This window comes from Ipomoea nil, unplaced genomic scaffold (assembly GCF_001879475.1).
Source record: "Ipomoea nil cultivar Tokyo-kokei standard unplaced genomic scaffold, Asagao_1.1 scaffold1407, whole genome shotgun sequence".
Classification (NCBI taxonomy): Eukaryota; Viridiplantae; Streptophyta; class Magnoliopsida; order Solanales; family Convolvulaceae; genus Ipomoea; species Ipomoea nil.
The window spans coordinates 5,163,574-5,180,245 of record NW_017617835.1 but is presented as its reverse complement, the minus strand read 5'-3'; the positions used below and the strand labels follow the sequence as shown (position 1 = coordinate 5,180,245).

Genomic DNA, 16,672 nt, shown 5'->3' with positions numbered 1-16,672 from the left:
ATCCACGTCACTTGTCCGGCCTATTTTCCGTTGGGAAACACTCCGAGACCCGGCGGCATCGTCGTCGGTAACGCCGTGAAATACCAGCTCGTCCAAAGCTGCAACGTTAGCGTTTAATTGTCAAGTGAAACTTCCACCATCACAGGGCCCAAGAACTGACTAAGCTGTCCATGTGGACGAATCTAGATTACTCTAAAATCCCACGTCTAGATATTTAACACGTCCATTCCTTGATTTTCATCATATTCGATTAAGAAAAAAAGGGTTTATCTTTTCTTTTTGGTAGGTTGAGGGCACATCCCTAAATCTGTTGTTCCTATCCTAGAGATGTTGCTGCTCCCCCCAATTGATTCATTTTGGAGCCTCAATCATTTCGCTATATTGATCTTTGATATGTTTAGTTACACAAACAAAGCATAGTGATGATTGAGATTGTCCTGCACAACAAAACAAAAGATGTTCAATTACAATCACCCATAAGTCCATGTTGTAGGGCCTGCCCCAATCACTCTCATATATTGCTGTAACTTCCACCATAAAGAGGATTTAAAAGATTGACACGACCACTGATCTACCACCAAATGTGTGGTTCTTCTCCTTCCCCCCTCACCCTTCTTATTATTACCCATTCTTTCAACAAAATTTAACTTATTCGATTCTCATTCCCGGGAATCTTTCTTTAATTTCTTAATAGATAATCTATAAATTTTGTTATGTCTTCAATCTTCTCTTGCTTGACGAAAATTTGACTCATAACTCTTTAACATAATGCACATATACAAAAAAAAAAAAACATTACAGTTACATTAAATGACAAAAATATACTCCAAGCACCTTGTGCTCAGATGACATGTAGTAACCTCTCCCATGTGGGAGGTCATGAAATCGAGCCTCAGTGGAGGCGTTGTTGACTCTAACTCTGTGTGCTTCATTAGGTTGAAAAAGTATGTCGTTGTTGAGTCTGTGTGCACAGATACTACAATGTAATAGAGTCAGTAGCATTAACAAACACAAATAAAAATCAATCATCAATCATCCGACCTTGCAGTTGCATTAGCAAACGCACCCTATAGTTGTATTCGCATGCGCAATTACACAAACATAAAAAAATCAACCTTGCAGTTGCATTAGCAAACGCAAACACCCTATAGTTGTATTCGCATGCGCAATTACACAAACATAAAAAAATCAACCCTCCAACGTAACCTTGTAGTTGTAATAACAAACACACAGAAAACCAACCTTGCAGTTGTATTAGCAAACACAAACATACAAAAATCAACCTTCCGACCAAACACCCACACAAAACCGACCAACTGACCTTGCAATTCTTGCAATTGCATTAACCGACACGGACACAGACAAACAAAAGTCAATCTTCTAACCTTGTAGTTGCATTGACAAACACGCATACAAAAGTCAATCATCCAACCTTACACTTACACACACATGTAAAAGTCAATCTCCCGACTTTACAATTGTATTAGTAGTCTACTCACCAATTGTTCCAACCCAAGCTGATAGGTTAGTGTTTCATTTCTTTGGATTCCTCAGGCCCCATGCACATATAATCAGTACGTTTTGGATAATCCAAAAGCTGTACAAGATCGTCGGTGTCATGAACAAAATGTGGATAGAAGCAAGAGAGAGAGAGATATATATTCGTACATGAGGAGGATATATATCACACAAAAAAGGGGGTAAAGCAGATATGGATAAAAGCAAAAGATTCCTGTACAAGAAGGGGGGGATATGTCACACAAGAAAAAGCAGTGAAAAATGGCACAACTTGCCTGTAGATGCTCTGGGATTTCGGCTCAACTTATCAACCATGTTAACAACATGCCAAAACATTGTGGAAGATACATGGCTGGAGATATATGGCTGCCCTAAAGAGACATAAACATGTGAATCTATGCAAATCTATTCAATCTTGTAATTTAATAAGCCAGATTGTATTCTTCACCATCACACAGATTGCATCAAGATATCCACCCCACCACTGATCAAATTAAAGTCATTTAGGTATGAAAGTACATGAAATTCATTGAAAAATTAAAAACAATCACATCAAAGCAGAAAATTTCCGGGAAACATATCATAGAGATATATGAGGGTGTGCATTGAGTAAACTCCGCCTTGTGACCCTAACTGGCAAATTAAAGGATGAGGTAAACCAGCCTAGGTTGCCCATAGCTGGCCGGCTCAAACCAAGAAGGCCAATAGGCTGCCCCCGCTGGGAACCAAATTTGTAACTTTGTCGTTACCAACTTGGCATACACTTGTTTATGTAGATGTGCAAAAAGTTATTGCTAAACATTGAGCTGAAAATCAAACAAGTGTATTGCTAAACATTCGACTCCTTCAAAATGGAGTTAAAAAGATAAATACTCCGTTATGCATATCACACAGAGGAAAAGAGAGGAATTCAAGAAATGAAAATATTTTGACTAATAAGTTTTGGATCCATTTTGTACACTGATGTATGTCTTGCCTATCTCGATCTCCATCCCTTCCTTACTCCAAACCCCCACCCAGGCCTTCTTCCGACTTAAAAATCGGGGCTCCTTCAAGTACTTCTTCGTAAAGACACAAAAGTTGGCGATGGGAAGAAAAGCATTGATAGTGCCTAAATTCTGCTACCAAAAATTTGGTTGCTTGTCCAGAAAATGGAGAAGGAAAGAGGATACCTGTGAGACCACCCTTAATACTCATTGAAATGTATGGCACCAACTTTCCACACAATGTATGTTGTGGCGAACATTACTGTGCTGATAAATACAAATGAAAATGCAATGAGAAACACGTCAAATCCTACTGGAAGCTCGAAAGTCCAGCCCGGTTTTGGAAGCCCTCTTTTGCTATCATCAAATAGATTATTAGGTGCCTCTGGAAGGCCTTTTTTACCCTTTTCAGACTCACGTAAAACCTCAAGTAGTTTGCTTCCCATATCTGGTTTAGAGGCTGCTTTTGATTCATTATTGTAACGGCTAAGAACACGAGCCGCCCTAAGTTTTTCTCTAGCTGTCAATGGAGACCTTTTCAAGGCTGGCTTTGTAGTTACAGAAGACGCATCCTCTTTCAAGTTTTTGGAAGTTAGTAATCCATTGGAACCATCAGATCCTTCCGGAGCTGAATCAGCTTGAGCACTAGGTTGATCTTCAGTCTCGATTCTTGAAGACTCAGACGGTGAAGGATTCTCCACAGAGGAATTTAAGCTCTCAGTCTCAACACGATCGGTATTTGCAACTAAGAGATTGAAACTCCACTTTGTCTCCTTTACATCCCTGCGTAACCACACCTTCTGTGAGGGACAAGCCAACTGGAGAGCCTTCTGCACAGAGATTCCCTTTGATGCACGCTGGTAGTTTGCCTGCAGCTTTCATTGCCAAGAAAACAACCGGTCAGAAACATAGCAACATTACTTTCAGAGATTGATCATATTCTTAAGCCTTCATTCATGCCTCTAGTTGCTAAACATAACCATCTAAATTTGTCCTTGCAGCATATTGTACTTCATCGTTTATATAACACGAAGGTGTATGATTTATTTATACGATGCGGGACTTCTAATTGCAGTGGAGGTCTAAAAGTTTCCATCTAAAGGCATTGATTGTTCACTGATGAGGATGCATAATTGGATATAGATCCAGTATACAACCACTAAGTTGATGCTCGGTTTTGTATTTACAAGTTCATACGCTGCAACTCTATACTATAGGTATGTAACAATTTCTGAATTTATTGTATATTGAAGAGAAGTAGGGCAGCAATATATGATGAAAAGCTAAATATAGAAGAATATGATTACTGGATCAAGAAATGCACATCAAATGAGCTTCAATCAGGCAGCAGCTGCCAAGATTAAATGCAAATTTTACATGCTTGTTTAGCTACTCCTAAAATTAAAACAGGTAGCTCAGTTGGTTCTTGGATGGTAGATGGACAAGACACAAGATCAAGCCCTGGCAGCCCGTTGTAGGCTCCTTGTGGGCACCAACACCAGTCCTACCACCTAATAGGTCACTGAGCCACCGTGATTTACCTTTCCACTATCCTATGGGGCCCGAGGGGTGAGGAAATTTCGCCTTTGTGGGCAAAAGGGGTACTCCATTTTAGTGCTAAGTTTCTATTACTATATATACCTAGTGGAAGAATTGAAAGTTTAGAATTGGGAAAGCTCACTTCAGACAATCCCAAAACAGCATGAAAGCTTTGCATACAAACATTTTTATTCATTCATTTAATGAAAAAATAAAGCTACTCTGAATCAAGCGAGTCATTAGTGGTAGGGAAACGTATAATTTTCACAGCCTTAGAACTATTTTGGTAGAGAAATGATAATTTAGGCAACAACATTGAGAAGCACACATGGTTGACTATAAACTTGTTTAATTTCTTCAAACACCATTTCCATCTTAAGTGAAAATCAAATAAGTAAAAGAAATTAAAAAGCATAAATAGCGGGTTGGGCTTCTAAGAAAAGGAAAGTAGAAAATGTGCAGGAAAAAGTATAGGGGCAAAGAGGAAAGGATGGAGAGACATACGGATGAATTCAAGCTCACGACAGAGTTGAGCGAAATCGCCATGATCGACCTCTCTTTCTGATACTTTCTGTGCTCTTGAGAAATGAATGGCGCCGAGAGGATGACAAAATTATCCCAAAAATTCAGCATAGATTTTTTTTTTTTTGAACCACGTGGCAAGATAATACAAGTTACTACTAGCTGGATTACGTAGGACATTACGTTTTACGTTCAACAAGGCTTGTTATCACACCAAACAGACACAGTAAAAATACAACGCAATTAAATTCTTATGCTGCCAAGAACTCTTGTGTAGTCTAATGACACTAAGATTGTATTTTTATACGAGAGATGGTGAGTTTGTATTATATTTAAACTATAATTAAAAAAAGTTCCTAGGCCATGTATCTTTTTATTTAATTTTTATTTTTTAAAAATTTATTTAAATTTTTTAAGACTTGATAATTACGAAGTATAAATTATTTTATACCCTTATTAGTTAATACTAAAATATTAAATATTAACTTAAAAAACATCACAATTTAAAATTATTTCGTTCAAAACGATGTTATTTTAAGTGAAATAACTCATTTAAAAAAAATAAACAAACAATCGATCGACTAGGCGACCTAATCGGTATCTAGAAGGCCTAGTCGGCCGCATAAATCACCAATTATGGTGATACATTAGGCCGCCCAGCGCCAATTTCAACTAGGGACTTATACAGAGTTGATATTCATCAATCCAATAGACATTGACCCCAAAAAGAAAAAGAAAAAAAATTTACTCCGTACTAATTTTGGAAAAACATCTTTACTCCCCTTGATTAACCTTCTAATCTAATCTAAATCTAAATCAAATTATAATAATTATAAATTTGCACTTCTTAAATCTAATAGCGCAGAGCAGCCATTTCAACTAGGGGCTTATACAGAATAAAAATATACTCTTACTTTATTTCTTTTATTTCATCAACCAATACGATTTATCAAAATATGTAACAAACATTTTACTGACTATTTGTCATCAAGGAGCTATTAGTTGCTTATAAACGTACTAATTTGGTTGGAAAAAAGAAAAACACTTCTTTAATTAAAAAGAAACATTTATAAAGAGAAGGTAGAGCAAACACTATGAGAACAGCATTAGATTTTTTCCCCTTGAGATTTCATAAATAAAAACAAATTACTGCTTACTACATGAATTCAGTGCATGCTAGAGGGGGCACTATACCATTCAGTAAATGAGATCAAAGCTACAGAGGGAAAAAGTGCAACGAATGTTTGGATATCTCAATGTACAAAGGAAAAAAATCATTGAATTAACAAAGGACGAAGTCGGGGCTCAAGAATCAGAGAGCAATACAGAATATCCTCAGCTTGCCGCCTAACTGCAAAAAATGACTCTTCTAAAAGAATATTACAAAGATATATATATATCAACACCCTATAGCACAAAAGACAATGATTATTTTAAAACTAGCCTCCAACTTATCCAATCAACCATCGACTACATGCAAAAAAGTAAAACCTGGAAAGGATTAAACAAAAACAAACAAAAAACGTAATGAAAAATAAAAGGGACCATAGAATTCAGTTCCAACTTCATCCTCATAATTTTGTTTACAGTTGTATATGGAATGGAATCCCAGCAGGTTAGTACGAACCCATGGATGGCATACCAAATGGAGGCATTGGTGGCATTCCCATACCACCCATGGAAGGTGGTGGTCCACCAAAGCCTCCTCCAACACTTGGACCTCCCATTCCTGGCATCGGTGGAGCAGGTAAAGCAAGAGGTAGAAGTTGGGCATACATATTCTGCAATTATAGGTATGCATTAGAAAGTTTTCAATCAAACAATAAGGAATAAGGTATAGCTATTATGAGGGTTTGCATCTAAGCTAAAAAGAATAGTGGTGAACAAAATAAATACCTGCTGCTTCAGAACATCCTTTTCTTCATTCTCTTTAGCCTTTACCTCATTTTGAGCATCAATTTTATCTTTGATTAGTTCGTCAACTTTGCCAGTATACTCTCGGATGAACTGCAAGAGATAGAACCATGAGAAAAGACTATACATATATGGCATGGGAGTGTTCCACAAGCCATAAATAAAATACAAGTCCAAAGGTTCACTTTTATTCTTCTGTCAAACTTTTATTTACACTCCTTGGCTAGAAGGTATCTGCAAACTATGGATTAATGCCCAATTGCCCTCATAAACGAGCAAGAGAATGAGAGTCACCTGCAACAGATAAGGGAAGGCAAAGTCTATCATATTGTTCATCCAGGCCAACTCGAGAGCAACATCTGGGCGAATCAAGTCATAACAAACAAAGAGGCATGAGGCAAAGCATTCCTTCTTTCCCTGCAAAAGCATAGCAAACACATTACTTACATCCACCAACAATTCAAAGTCTAGTGCCCTTTTGTCGAGAAAGTAAACTTTATTAACATGTTAAATGAAGAGAGGGAAAAAAAAAAACTATGTTGTTACCTGTTCAATGAAATAAACCAGCAACTCCTCAGCAAGTTCACGGTCACCAGATTGCGAGGCAGTCTCCATGGCATCTTTGTATAGATTATCTTTCTTGGATAGAGCAATGGATTGCTTCCACCGTCCTGCCTTCTTGTAAATATATGCAGCAACACGCCTCATCTCAAGAAGCTCATGTTTCTCAATCTGAATGTAGAGAAGAAAGGAATAGCCATTACTATGATGAACAGGTAAATAGATATATAGACAGAAAACATAGTTATATTAAGTTTCACCTTCTGTGCAAGGCCAATTTGATCAAAGTTGTCATGAAATTCAATAGATTCACGCAGTCTATCATAGTCTTCCTCTTCAACATATATCTCATTAAGAGCCTCATTAACAGCAGAAACATTGTTGCTCTGAACAGCAACCATATATGGCTTCACCAGACGCAAGTGACCAGCCTAATTACAAAAAGCAACAGATCAGATATAGACTAAATAATTGTTGAATGAGTAAAAGCTAACAAGGAAGGTGAACAAATGGGGAAGCCTTTTACCTTTCTCAGGATGTCCACCACCCGTGTGTGGTCCACCTTTAGTGCAAGGACATGGAGAAGATCATTAATCAGATCAGGATGTTCTTGCAAATAGAAGTGGACAGCCTTGTAATACAGCTCCACACTGGCAACTTTGACAACAATATCTTTGAACTGCATGTGATCCCAAGCATCTGGGGAATGGTTCATGACAGTAGTTGCAGCATTATCAAATTCATCATATTGGATGTACAGATACGTAAGCTCCTTCCAGTGCTGCTGCTCATCACATGCTCGTATAAGCTTAGGAATGTTAAGACGGGTCGAGAACAATTTAATATGTTCCATAAGCTTCTCATGACGGTATCTGGCATACAATACCCCAAGCTCTGTAAAGATACCCATATGTGCACGCTCCAATCCTAGCCCACTTTCCATAAGAGAGATTAATTCATTGAAACAACCCCTGTTTTGATAGAATTCACTCACTTCTTCTAAATCATCCACCTATTAAATCAGCAAAAAGATCATGAAGAAATAGTAAGTAACATGTCTGAGTTCAAAAAATATTCATCCCAACAAGACAAAACACTACAATACTAGTGCACACACAAATACCTGCACAATAATGTTAAGCCCACAAATCTGAGCCAAACGGAATTCCTCAGCATCAACACAAGCAAAGCAGACTTCTTTCCATGTTTTTGCACTATTTGCCTTACGAGCTGCATCAACAGCACCTTGAAATTGGTTCAACTTCACAAGTGTGCTTGCCAATTTTCCCCAGTTAGAAATAAATGCAAATATTATCTTTGCGGCTTCATATAAACCTTCTTCAAACAAACGATCACCAACATTCGGCAGATTAGCAACATTTGGCATGAGAATAAATTCTTCAATCTCACCCAGACGATCAATTTTGGCATATGCAAATATAAGTTCACTGTCAACCTTAGGTTCCTTTGTCTTCTGCCTGACCATCAGCAGATACTTAACCAGGTCATGGTAAACATCTGCATCCTGAGCAGCACGGATAACTTCCAAAAAGTGGGTGGCATCATCTGCACGGATAAATGACTCAATAGCATCACTAACTAATCCCTCTCTAAGTTGAGCTTTGGCCACCTGGCTCCACACTGCATCTTCTTCAACACGGAATGCAAACTCCACAGCCCGGTTAATGTCTCGAACATTATCTAGAAGAACATTGACAGCCTGGACATTCAAGTTGAACTTTTTGAAGATTGCAAAAGCTTCTTCATATAGTTGGGCTTCAATAGCCACTTCACCAACCGCAGGTCCATCAAAATTATCAAGCCTATTGATATAGTCCATAACCCTAGAGGGATCTGCTTTAATGGCAGTCAAGATCAACAAATTCTGCAAATTAAAGTTCCCACTGAATGCAGAGTTTTGGAGTACTATCTTTTCAAGAAGCTCAATTAATTCATGTGGAAGATCAGCAGTCATGAAAGCTTTAACTGCTGCTGACACTTGTTCTGGGCTCTTGCTTTCAGGCAGAGCAGTAGATACAACTTGATCAATCAGCTGTCTTCTGAATTCATTTTCAGGGTTCAGAACCTTATCCCAAAGATCACCATCCATCCTTTCCACTACATACCTAAAACAGAAAAATGCAATTGTGAATGTCTAGGTCCTTGTGAATCCAATTGTCATGGCACTAGTAACTTAACTACATAAAAATCAAACCTGGCCTGAAGTTTGAACAAAGAGTTCTTGCTAGTTACATTGATAAGCTCATCATCACATTGCCCTCTCCTGTATGCAACAACAGCAAGGGTTGGATCACGTTTCTCACAATATTTACCCACAACACGTGAATCATAATACGGGTTGGTTGTAAGGAAATGCTCTGGGTTGTTGTTGCTGTCAATTATGATTTTACCCAGAGCATTGTGAACATGCACATCTTGGCTTCCTTCACTCACAAGATGCTCCAAAAATTGAGTAAGCAGTCGAAGCCGGTTCCTGAAATTCATGAGAAGAAAAGATAAGAATATAAACAAAGGCCAAGAAAGAAGAACGATGACAACGCATACATCACTACCTTTTCTCACATTCCTCAACTAAGGGCTCAACAGGAAGCAGAGAACGGACAGATAGGATCAATCCTTTAATGAAATCCTCAGGGCACTCATCATCCAGAAGCTGCCCAACAACTAAAGGAGCATTTCCTGGATTAACCTGTCAATAGACAAAAACACAACTTAAGATGAACATGACTTGAAAACATTATCAAAGCATAAAAGAGTTTTAAAAGTACCTTCTGGACGTAACCTTCAATATATCTGAGCATGTTATTTGTGTATAGGTAGTGAGTGAGGTCTGGAACAAAACCAAAGCGGTCACATACATTAATCAGAGGTCGGGCATCAGGAAGTTTGGCTTCCATCAAAAAGTTCTTAGTTTTTTCGGGGTCATAGAAGTTGGACTCTCTTGTTACACGTTCAACTTCCTTGATTTGTCCAGTCTTAGCGGCTGCCTCAATATACTTGAAGTGAATTTCTGGATCCTCACTACATGCCAATAATTAAACAAGTAAATAGTAGTACTACATATGAATGCAGTATACAGTAGCAAAACTCTCTTTCCAACACATACCTTAAACTCAAGTATGATCCTAAGAAGAAGTACAATCCATCATATGACCTGAATTGCTCAAACAACTTTATGCATGGATCAAGACCCAACTGCTCACAGTATTCTTTCGCAACCTGCATATATAACAAACTAATTACTACTCTGAAGAGGATATATCTCGTTTCTATTCTTTCATACCACTTGTTTGCAAGTTTCTAGATTATACAATAACACCCATTTGTAATAACATATAATAGAACACCAGTGTATACCTGAACAATTATCTGAAGGTTTCCTTTCAGATTAATCAGCAAAAGGTCCTTCATGCACTCCAATGCCCACTCACGTGAAAGTGTTCCAAAAAATTCTACCAAAGACTGCCCAACAAAATAAAATGGCATAAAAGTCTAATAATCACCACAGCATGAAAGCTTATGTAATATATTTAGTTTGCCAACCTGAGGCTCAATTGCATGAGTATTCACAATTACACGTTTAATATCAGGGAGTTCACTGTAGTGCTGCAGAAAGAGTCGCATGATTTAAATTTAAACAGGAAAAAAAAAAAAAAGGTAGGGTAATAAAACCTGGCTAGCCAATCACACTGAAAAGGGAAAAATAAAATATGCAAAGAATAAAACCTGCAGGGCTCGGACATAAAGACCAGCTTTTTCACAAAGTTGAGCAATTCGAGGACGATCATAATGACTGAACATTCCATTTGCTAAAATTGCATCAGCCACATTTGGGAAAGTAACAAGATTAATCTCTAAGACCTGAACAGAGAGATTTTATGTCACCATGATGCTAAAAACAATATGCCTAAGCCAAGACATGTTGCATAGCAATTATTGTAAAACAAGAAACAACCTTCGTTTGCAGATAACCATGCTCTGGAAGGTTTGGTTTCAGAACATCCAGTAAAAATGCTGTAGCCTCACGGATCAAGTTCCTCTGATTTATAAAAAAATAAAAATAAAAACAAAATCAACCTCACAGAGGATAAGAGAATTTTTCAAACAGAGCAATAGAGCTATGATTTTGTAAACCAAAGGAAGTAATAATTATGAACTAACCTGAAGAAATAGATCAGTTATTGTGTTATAGTCAACAGGGCAGCCTCCCTCCATTTGGGACATCATGAGTGCAAAATTTACAGCTCCCTGCAAATATCAGACACAAAATGTCTATATGCATCAACAACATGAACCCTACACAGCTAAACATAGTAAGTCCATGTTATCCATTTGCTTCAGTAAAAAAAGGGTAAGTTCTCAACTGTGTTAAGATAGCATTATTAATTGATGAAGAAACACACTTCAGGTAAACACAACCCACAAGAAGATTCATTGATAAAGAGTACATCAAAATTTTCATAAGCAGCACTCACACTAAGAGAGACATTCAGACTCTGATAAGCATATCATGTGTCCAAAATGCACCAAATGGCTTACCTGAGGATCAGATCGGAGAATTGTTTGCAGGAGGAAAAGATAGTCAGGCGAATATCCAACCTGCAAAGCAGAAATCATATATCTTATGTTATTACAGATTAATACAGAGGTAAAAAAAAAATATCCACCAAATCACTTGATGTGAGAATATTTAGATTACATTGACAATTTAAAGACTAATAGATCAAGTGAGAGGAATAGCGGGAAATGGAGGCCACAGTGGTGCCACTAACCTGCTTGGAGTATATTAAAATCTTGTCAAACTCCCTGCGTTCAGCAAAGGCTGCAACAACTTTTGGAGTAGCTCTTGCTTTGATGTATATTTTTAATGCCAGGTCATTATCCACAGTCTACAAGAAAGGAGTTACAATTAGAATCACAAAGAAACTCCAGATCATTATCCACAGTCTACAAAGGTTTTACTATTAGAATAACAAAGAAATGTCAGAAAGTTTCAGTCTACAGGAAAAGGTTTTAACTAGCAAATCCCAAAACACAAAACAAATAGACTTCAAATGAAGAGAGAATCACGCAAGGTATATTTTTAAATTAACCTTCACAAGATCCCCAAGTTCCTCACTGCACTCCAGCTTATCCTCTGCCAACCAGTTCTCCAAGAGGTTCTTCTTATTCTGGTTCACAACAAGGCGTGAAAGTTCCAACGACTCAAAGGCATTGAGCTTTCCTCTAGTTAAAAGTGTCCCAAAGTACTGAAGCAATGGTGGTGTTTGCCCTGCTTGAACAGGAACACTCTACAAAAAAAAGTAAGTCACATTAAAGATCATTTATAAGTGTTTTAACATAGCCAATAACGTTGGTCCTATTTCTCAACAAATAAATGGATGGTAATATAAATAATAATGTCACAAGATTTAAATAAAAATTTCCTACAGAAGATGAAAGGCAAACTGTCCAAAAACCATGAAATTGGGTATGCTAGATTGCAGCAAATTTTGTCTGGTGAAAGAAAAATGTTGAAAATGAGTGACCACACCAAAATGGCAGAGATCATGGATTTATGATAATACAAAGAAAGGCCATATGGAAAGATATTCTGGCCATATATAAATGAATTTGATCAAAAATAAAGCAAGGGCTGTGCCTGTTCAGGACAAATTGAAAGAAAACCAAATAGGATCTTGTAGAAATGTTCAATCTAAATCCATGGATGGCCAATTTGAAAGAGTGACAACATGGTAGTGGTTGAGATGCATATGACAGACAGACCAGGACATTTTGAATAAAATTATCAGGAAAGGTATTACTCTACCTCATGGACTGCTGAGCAATTAGCACTTAATTGGATCGAAAAACTAGGTTGCATTTTTAAGTTAATCTTAGCAATTGTAAAATAACCAATACCTGAAATTTGGCAACAGTATCAGAAGTGCGGAGAATGCCTTGCGGAGACTCTGCAGCAAGTTCAGCCGCCTCTTTATACTTGGCCTGAGCAAATAACTCTTGGAAACGTTGGACAACCTGATTCATATTAGATATGTAAATATAAGATCACATGGAAAGCATTGCTTTTTAGGACACAGGTTGGCATCTCAAAGTCTAAAACCCCCAACAAAGTGGACTTAGAGCATTGAATAATTAAGTGATAAGTTCTCATACTTCTAAAAGCATGAGACCTATTTAAGGAAATGAAGGCAATTCCTACACGACGAAATAACCTTCAATCAGAAAGGGTGCAATGTGACAAACATCAACTAACCAAATTCTCAGCACCAGGAAGGTTTCCTCTCTTGGCAAGATTAACAGCAAGCTCCAGATTATTCAACTGCAAAATATATTGAAATTTATGAATCTTACAGTAAAAGTTGCTTCATGTTTCTAATAAGAAGATACAAATAATGAATTCACCTACTTGACCACTAACAAAGGGCACAAGTGTTGCTTCATTTACTGTGGCAAGCAACACCTGGCCTCGCCTGTTGATAGCATAGAAACCCCCCACTGAAGAAGCTTCAGCCGTTAAAAAAATAGGGTCTGGGCTGATCCTATTTCTGTATACTGCAGTAGCAGTTTCGAGGTCATAAACAAATAAAAGTCCAAGCTTTGTAATCACATAAATTAAACTGTATTTCTGGGATATCTGCCAAAAACAAAACAATTATGTTACTGTAAAATTATTCCACAAATACTGCCAAGAACATCTGTAAAAGGGAGAACCAAGATTACCTGCATTGCAACTGGAAAATCATCAGCAAAATCAGGAGGAAAGAAAAGATCTGCCTGCTTCTTAGTAAAGGCTGGTTTTCCTGCTCAACAGTACCATACATAGAACGAGCATAAGGATAAAACAATAGCAAAAATGTATGGAGCACTACATAAAGCATATGAAAGAATTAACACCTAATAGATATAAAAACATCAAATGTTGTCCACACCAAATAAGTGTGACACCTCACATTCAAGATTAGGCCTTTTATGTGGTGGGGTTGGAGCATGTAGAAGAGAGTAGGAAGTTAATCAGAAGAACCTCACCCCCCCCCCCCCCCCGCCCTTTCCCCCCAAAATAAAATAAAATAAAATAAAAAACCTCAGCTCATGATTAGAAGTTATGATGCTGGATTTTATCAGAAGAGCACCTGGTTGGGCTCCTAGCTCAATAACATGCAATTTTGATGTAATCTGACCAGCATTTGAGGATTTTGTTGCAAAAGCAATCAGAATAGAATCCTTGTCATTTCCTGCAACCTGATTACATGATATCCACCAGTCAACAAGAAATATGGGGGCACTCCGTAAAATTCAAAGATATAGCAAGGTGTTTTTCTCACTCTAAATGAGGCAAATGCTGCAGCATGGGATTCAAGAGCTTGACTGCGCTGCTGATCCACTGAGAATAGTTGCATGTTTCCTTTGACAAGTTGAGGTCTCTGTGTCCATACAAACAATATTGGACTATTAACAAAAAATGTGCATCCGTTGCAGATAAAATAAAAACCACAGATCACATTTCACTGCATGTTGTGGTTTAAAATTTCTTAAGTTTACAGACCTCTGGTGATCCTGGAGCAATCCCAATCAAAACCAACCATTTCTCTGAAGGATCACATCGATAATTGATTATTTGGTTGTTGGACAAATTTGCTGTTCTGTCAAACATCTTTACTGGCTCAGAATCCCCTAATAAAGCCACATAGTTAGTCATTTTAGCATGATAGGCAAAGGGCAATATATTGAGATATAAATCTATCATACCTTCAATTGGCCAATGATAAACAGAGGTTAGCGTGACCAGGCCTAACATCTTAGGTGTAATCCATTTCCAGAAAACAACCTATATAAAAAGTGTACTGAATGCTTTATATTCACAAAAATAATAGGTTTATTGGATGGAGAAATGTAGCTGACAATCCATGCAGTTTAAGGAACACAACAAATTAATTAATTAATTAATGCAATAAATATGCACCTGTTCAGGCATCTGATGCGATTTGATTTTTTGTTTTGCTTCGATATTGAATATTTGTAAATGATCTTGAGTGGTTCCCGGAACTTGGGCTTCAGAAAAGGGGAAGAAGTGCTTTGTCAAATAAAAACTATAAAAGCATTCTGACTTAATCAAATGTGTGCCAATTTAGTAAAATACAAGGCCCCTTAAGTAAGTGAAGACACATATGAAAATATTGAACATAACCACCTAGCTTCCATAAGTGACCAATCTAGGCCACCCCTTTTTCAAAATGCTAAATGAATTCCCTCAATCCCTCATAATAATCCTCAAAAAAAAAAAAAAAAAAAAAAAAAAAAAAAAAAAAAAAAAAAAAAAACAATTTCAATCAGTAGCACTGATGGATTTGCATATAGTTCTCCTCTCTTTTTAAAAATCTCCTCCTCCGATGAGCACTCAATTAAGCCACCACAACTCATATGTTTCTCTCAAATCGGTTCTCTCATCCTGGTCTTTTCTCATGTTAAGAGATCTTTTCCACTAAATCTAAGTTTTCTAACATATCTAGAAGATGATTCAGAAGCAAAATCAACTAAAACTAACACAAATCAACTAAAATTAAAATCATAAACAAGCATCTCAAGTTTTTTTCCCACTAAATCTAAGTTTTACTAACACAACTAGATAATGAATCAGAAGCAAAAACAATTAAACAACTAACACAAATCAACTACAATTAAAATCATAAACAAGCATCTCAAGTTTTTTTTTTTTTTCAATTGAACACAGTTCTACTGACCGGTATAGGCAAAGAATCCAATGAGCTAAAAATGCTCTTAACCAAGATCAGGTACCTTTCAAAGCCAAAATTCTGGAATTGGGATTCATAAGAGCAGAATCAGCAGTAATAGGCCGTCTCAGAGGCTGCATTGGCATGTTCATATCAACGATCACCACGCTATTCTGAGGCGCAGTCTCCCTCACGCAAATAAACTTATCAGATTCCATAGTGACGTTTGTAAACGTGATGAACTGCGGATTAACTCCTATGCTCGACAACTGCATTACACAATCACAACACACAAACAAACATCAATTCCAAACTCCTACTCCATACAATCCACAACGTCACAGATCTGAGCGCCAACCACACACCACAGATCTAACAAACGCATGCCTCACAATCGTAAACCAACCAGAAACAACAACCAACGCGGCATCGCAACGGAAATCACATTCAGCTAATACCACACTATAACCGAGAAAAAAGAAATCCGGAATTCGATTCCAGGCAACAACAGCAACAACTGCCGAAGCAGAAATGAAACAGTAGAGAATTTGTTACCGTGAGAGTCTCCCGCATAGTGATCGGAGCGTTAGCGGCCGCCATGGCAGCAGCGGAATCGGAGCTCCGGACCTGCAAAGCAACAGCAAGTGGAAAGCCGATAACCAACGCGAGGAGAATGTGAGTGATGAGAGCGGTTTAATGGAATCCGCGAGCGATCTCGGAGCACAGGCGAACCCTCCAAAAGCAGAAAAAATTTTATTCTGTTTAGAGAGAGAGAAAGAGGAGGGAGATCTAAATCTAAAGAGTAAAGAGAGTTGGGAGGGTAAAATGCAATTCTAAGCTCTGGGCTTCTCTCTAATAGAGTACAACTAATGATAATAA

At 37.6% G+C, this 16,672-nt stretch overlaps 2 protein-coding genes across 3 annotated transcripts; both read right to left on the bottom strand.

Moving 5' to 3' along the window:
• Positions 1–2,322: 2,322 nt before the first annotated feature.
• Positions 2,323–4,667, bottom strand: LOC109186911. 2 transcript variants are annotated; one of them, XM_019337099.1, is made up of 2 exons: positions 4,548–4,667; positions 2,323–3,379 (listed from the first exon to the last, which is right to left on the bottom strand). In XM_019337099.1, exons 1-2 carry the CDS (start codon positions 4,587–4,589, stop codon positions 2,705–2,707), a joined length of 717 nt encoding a protein of 238 aa, XP_019192644.1. In that variant the 5' UTR covers positions 4,590–4,667; the 3' UTR covers positions 2,323–2,704. The 2 variants fall into 2 exon arrangements, with proteins under 2 accessions (XP_019192644.1, XP_019192645.1); XM_019337100.1 differs by having other exon boundaries at positions 2,323–3,373; positions 4,548–4,666.
• Positions 4,668–5,795: 1,128 nt separating this feature from the next.
• Positions 5,796–16,672, bottom strand: LOC109186642 (clathrin heavy chain 2). Its single transcript, XM_019336716.1, has 30 exons — positions 16,349–16,672; positions 15,858–16,062; positions 15,025–15,113; positions 14,811–14,889; positions 14,608–14,735; positions 14,387–14,485; positions 14,195–14,303; positions 13,785–13,864; positions 13,471–13,698; positions 13,318–13,383; positions 12,963–13,079; positions 12,155–12,352; positions 11,834–11,950; positions 11,601–11,660; positions 11,223–11,309; positions 11,017–11,100; positions 10,788–10,922; positions 10,605–10,667; positions 10,419–10,523; positions 10,168–10,280; positions 9,830–10,082; positions 9,614–9,750; positions 9,256–9,534; positions 8,164–9,166; positions 7,567–8,052; positions 7,301–7,471; positions 7,026–7,211; positions 6,774–6,896; positions 6,462–6,572; positions 5,796–6,346 (listed from the first exon to the last, which is right to left on the bottom strand). The coding sequence occupies exons 1-30, from the start codon at positions 16,391–16,393 to the stop codon at positions 6,182–6,184; spliced, it is 5,121 nt and encodes a 1,706-aa protein (XP_019192261.1). The 5' UTR covers positions 16,394–16,672; the 3' UTR covers positions 5,796–6,181.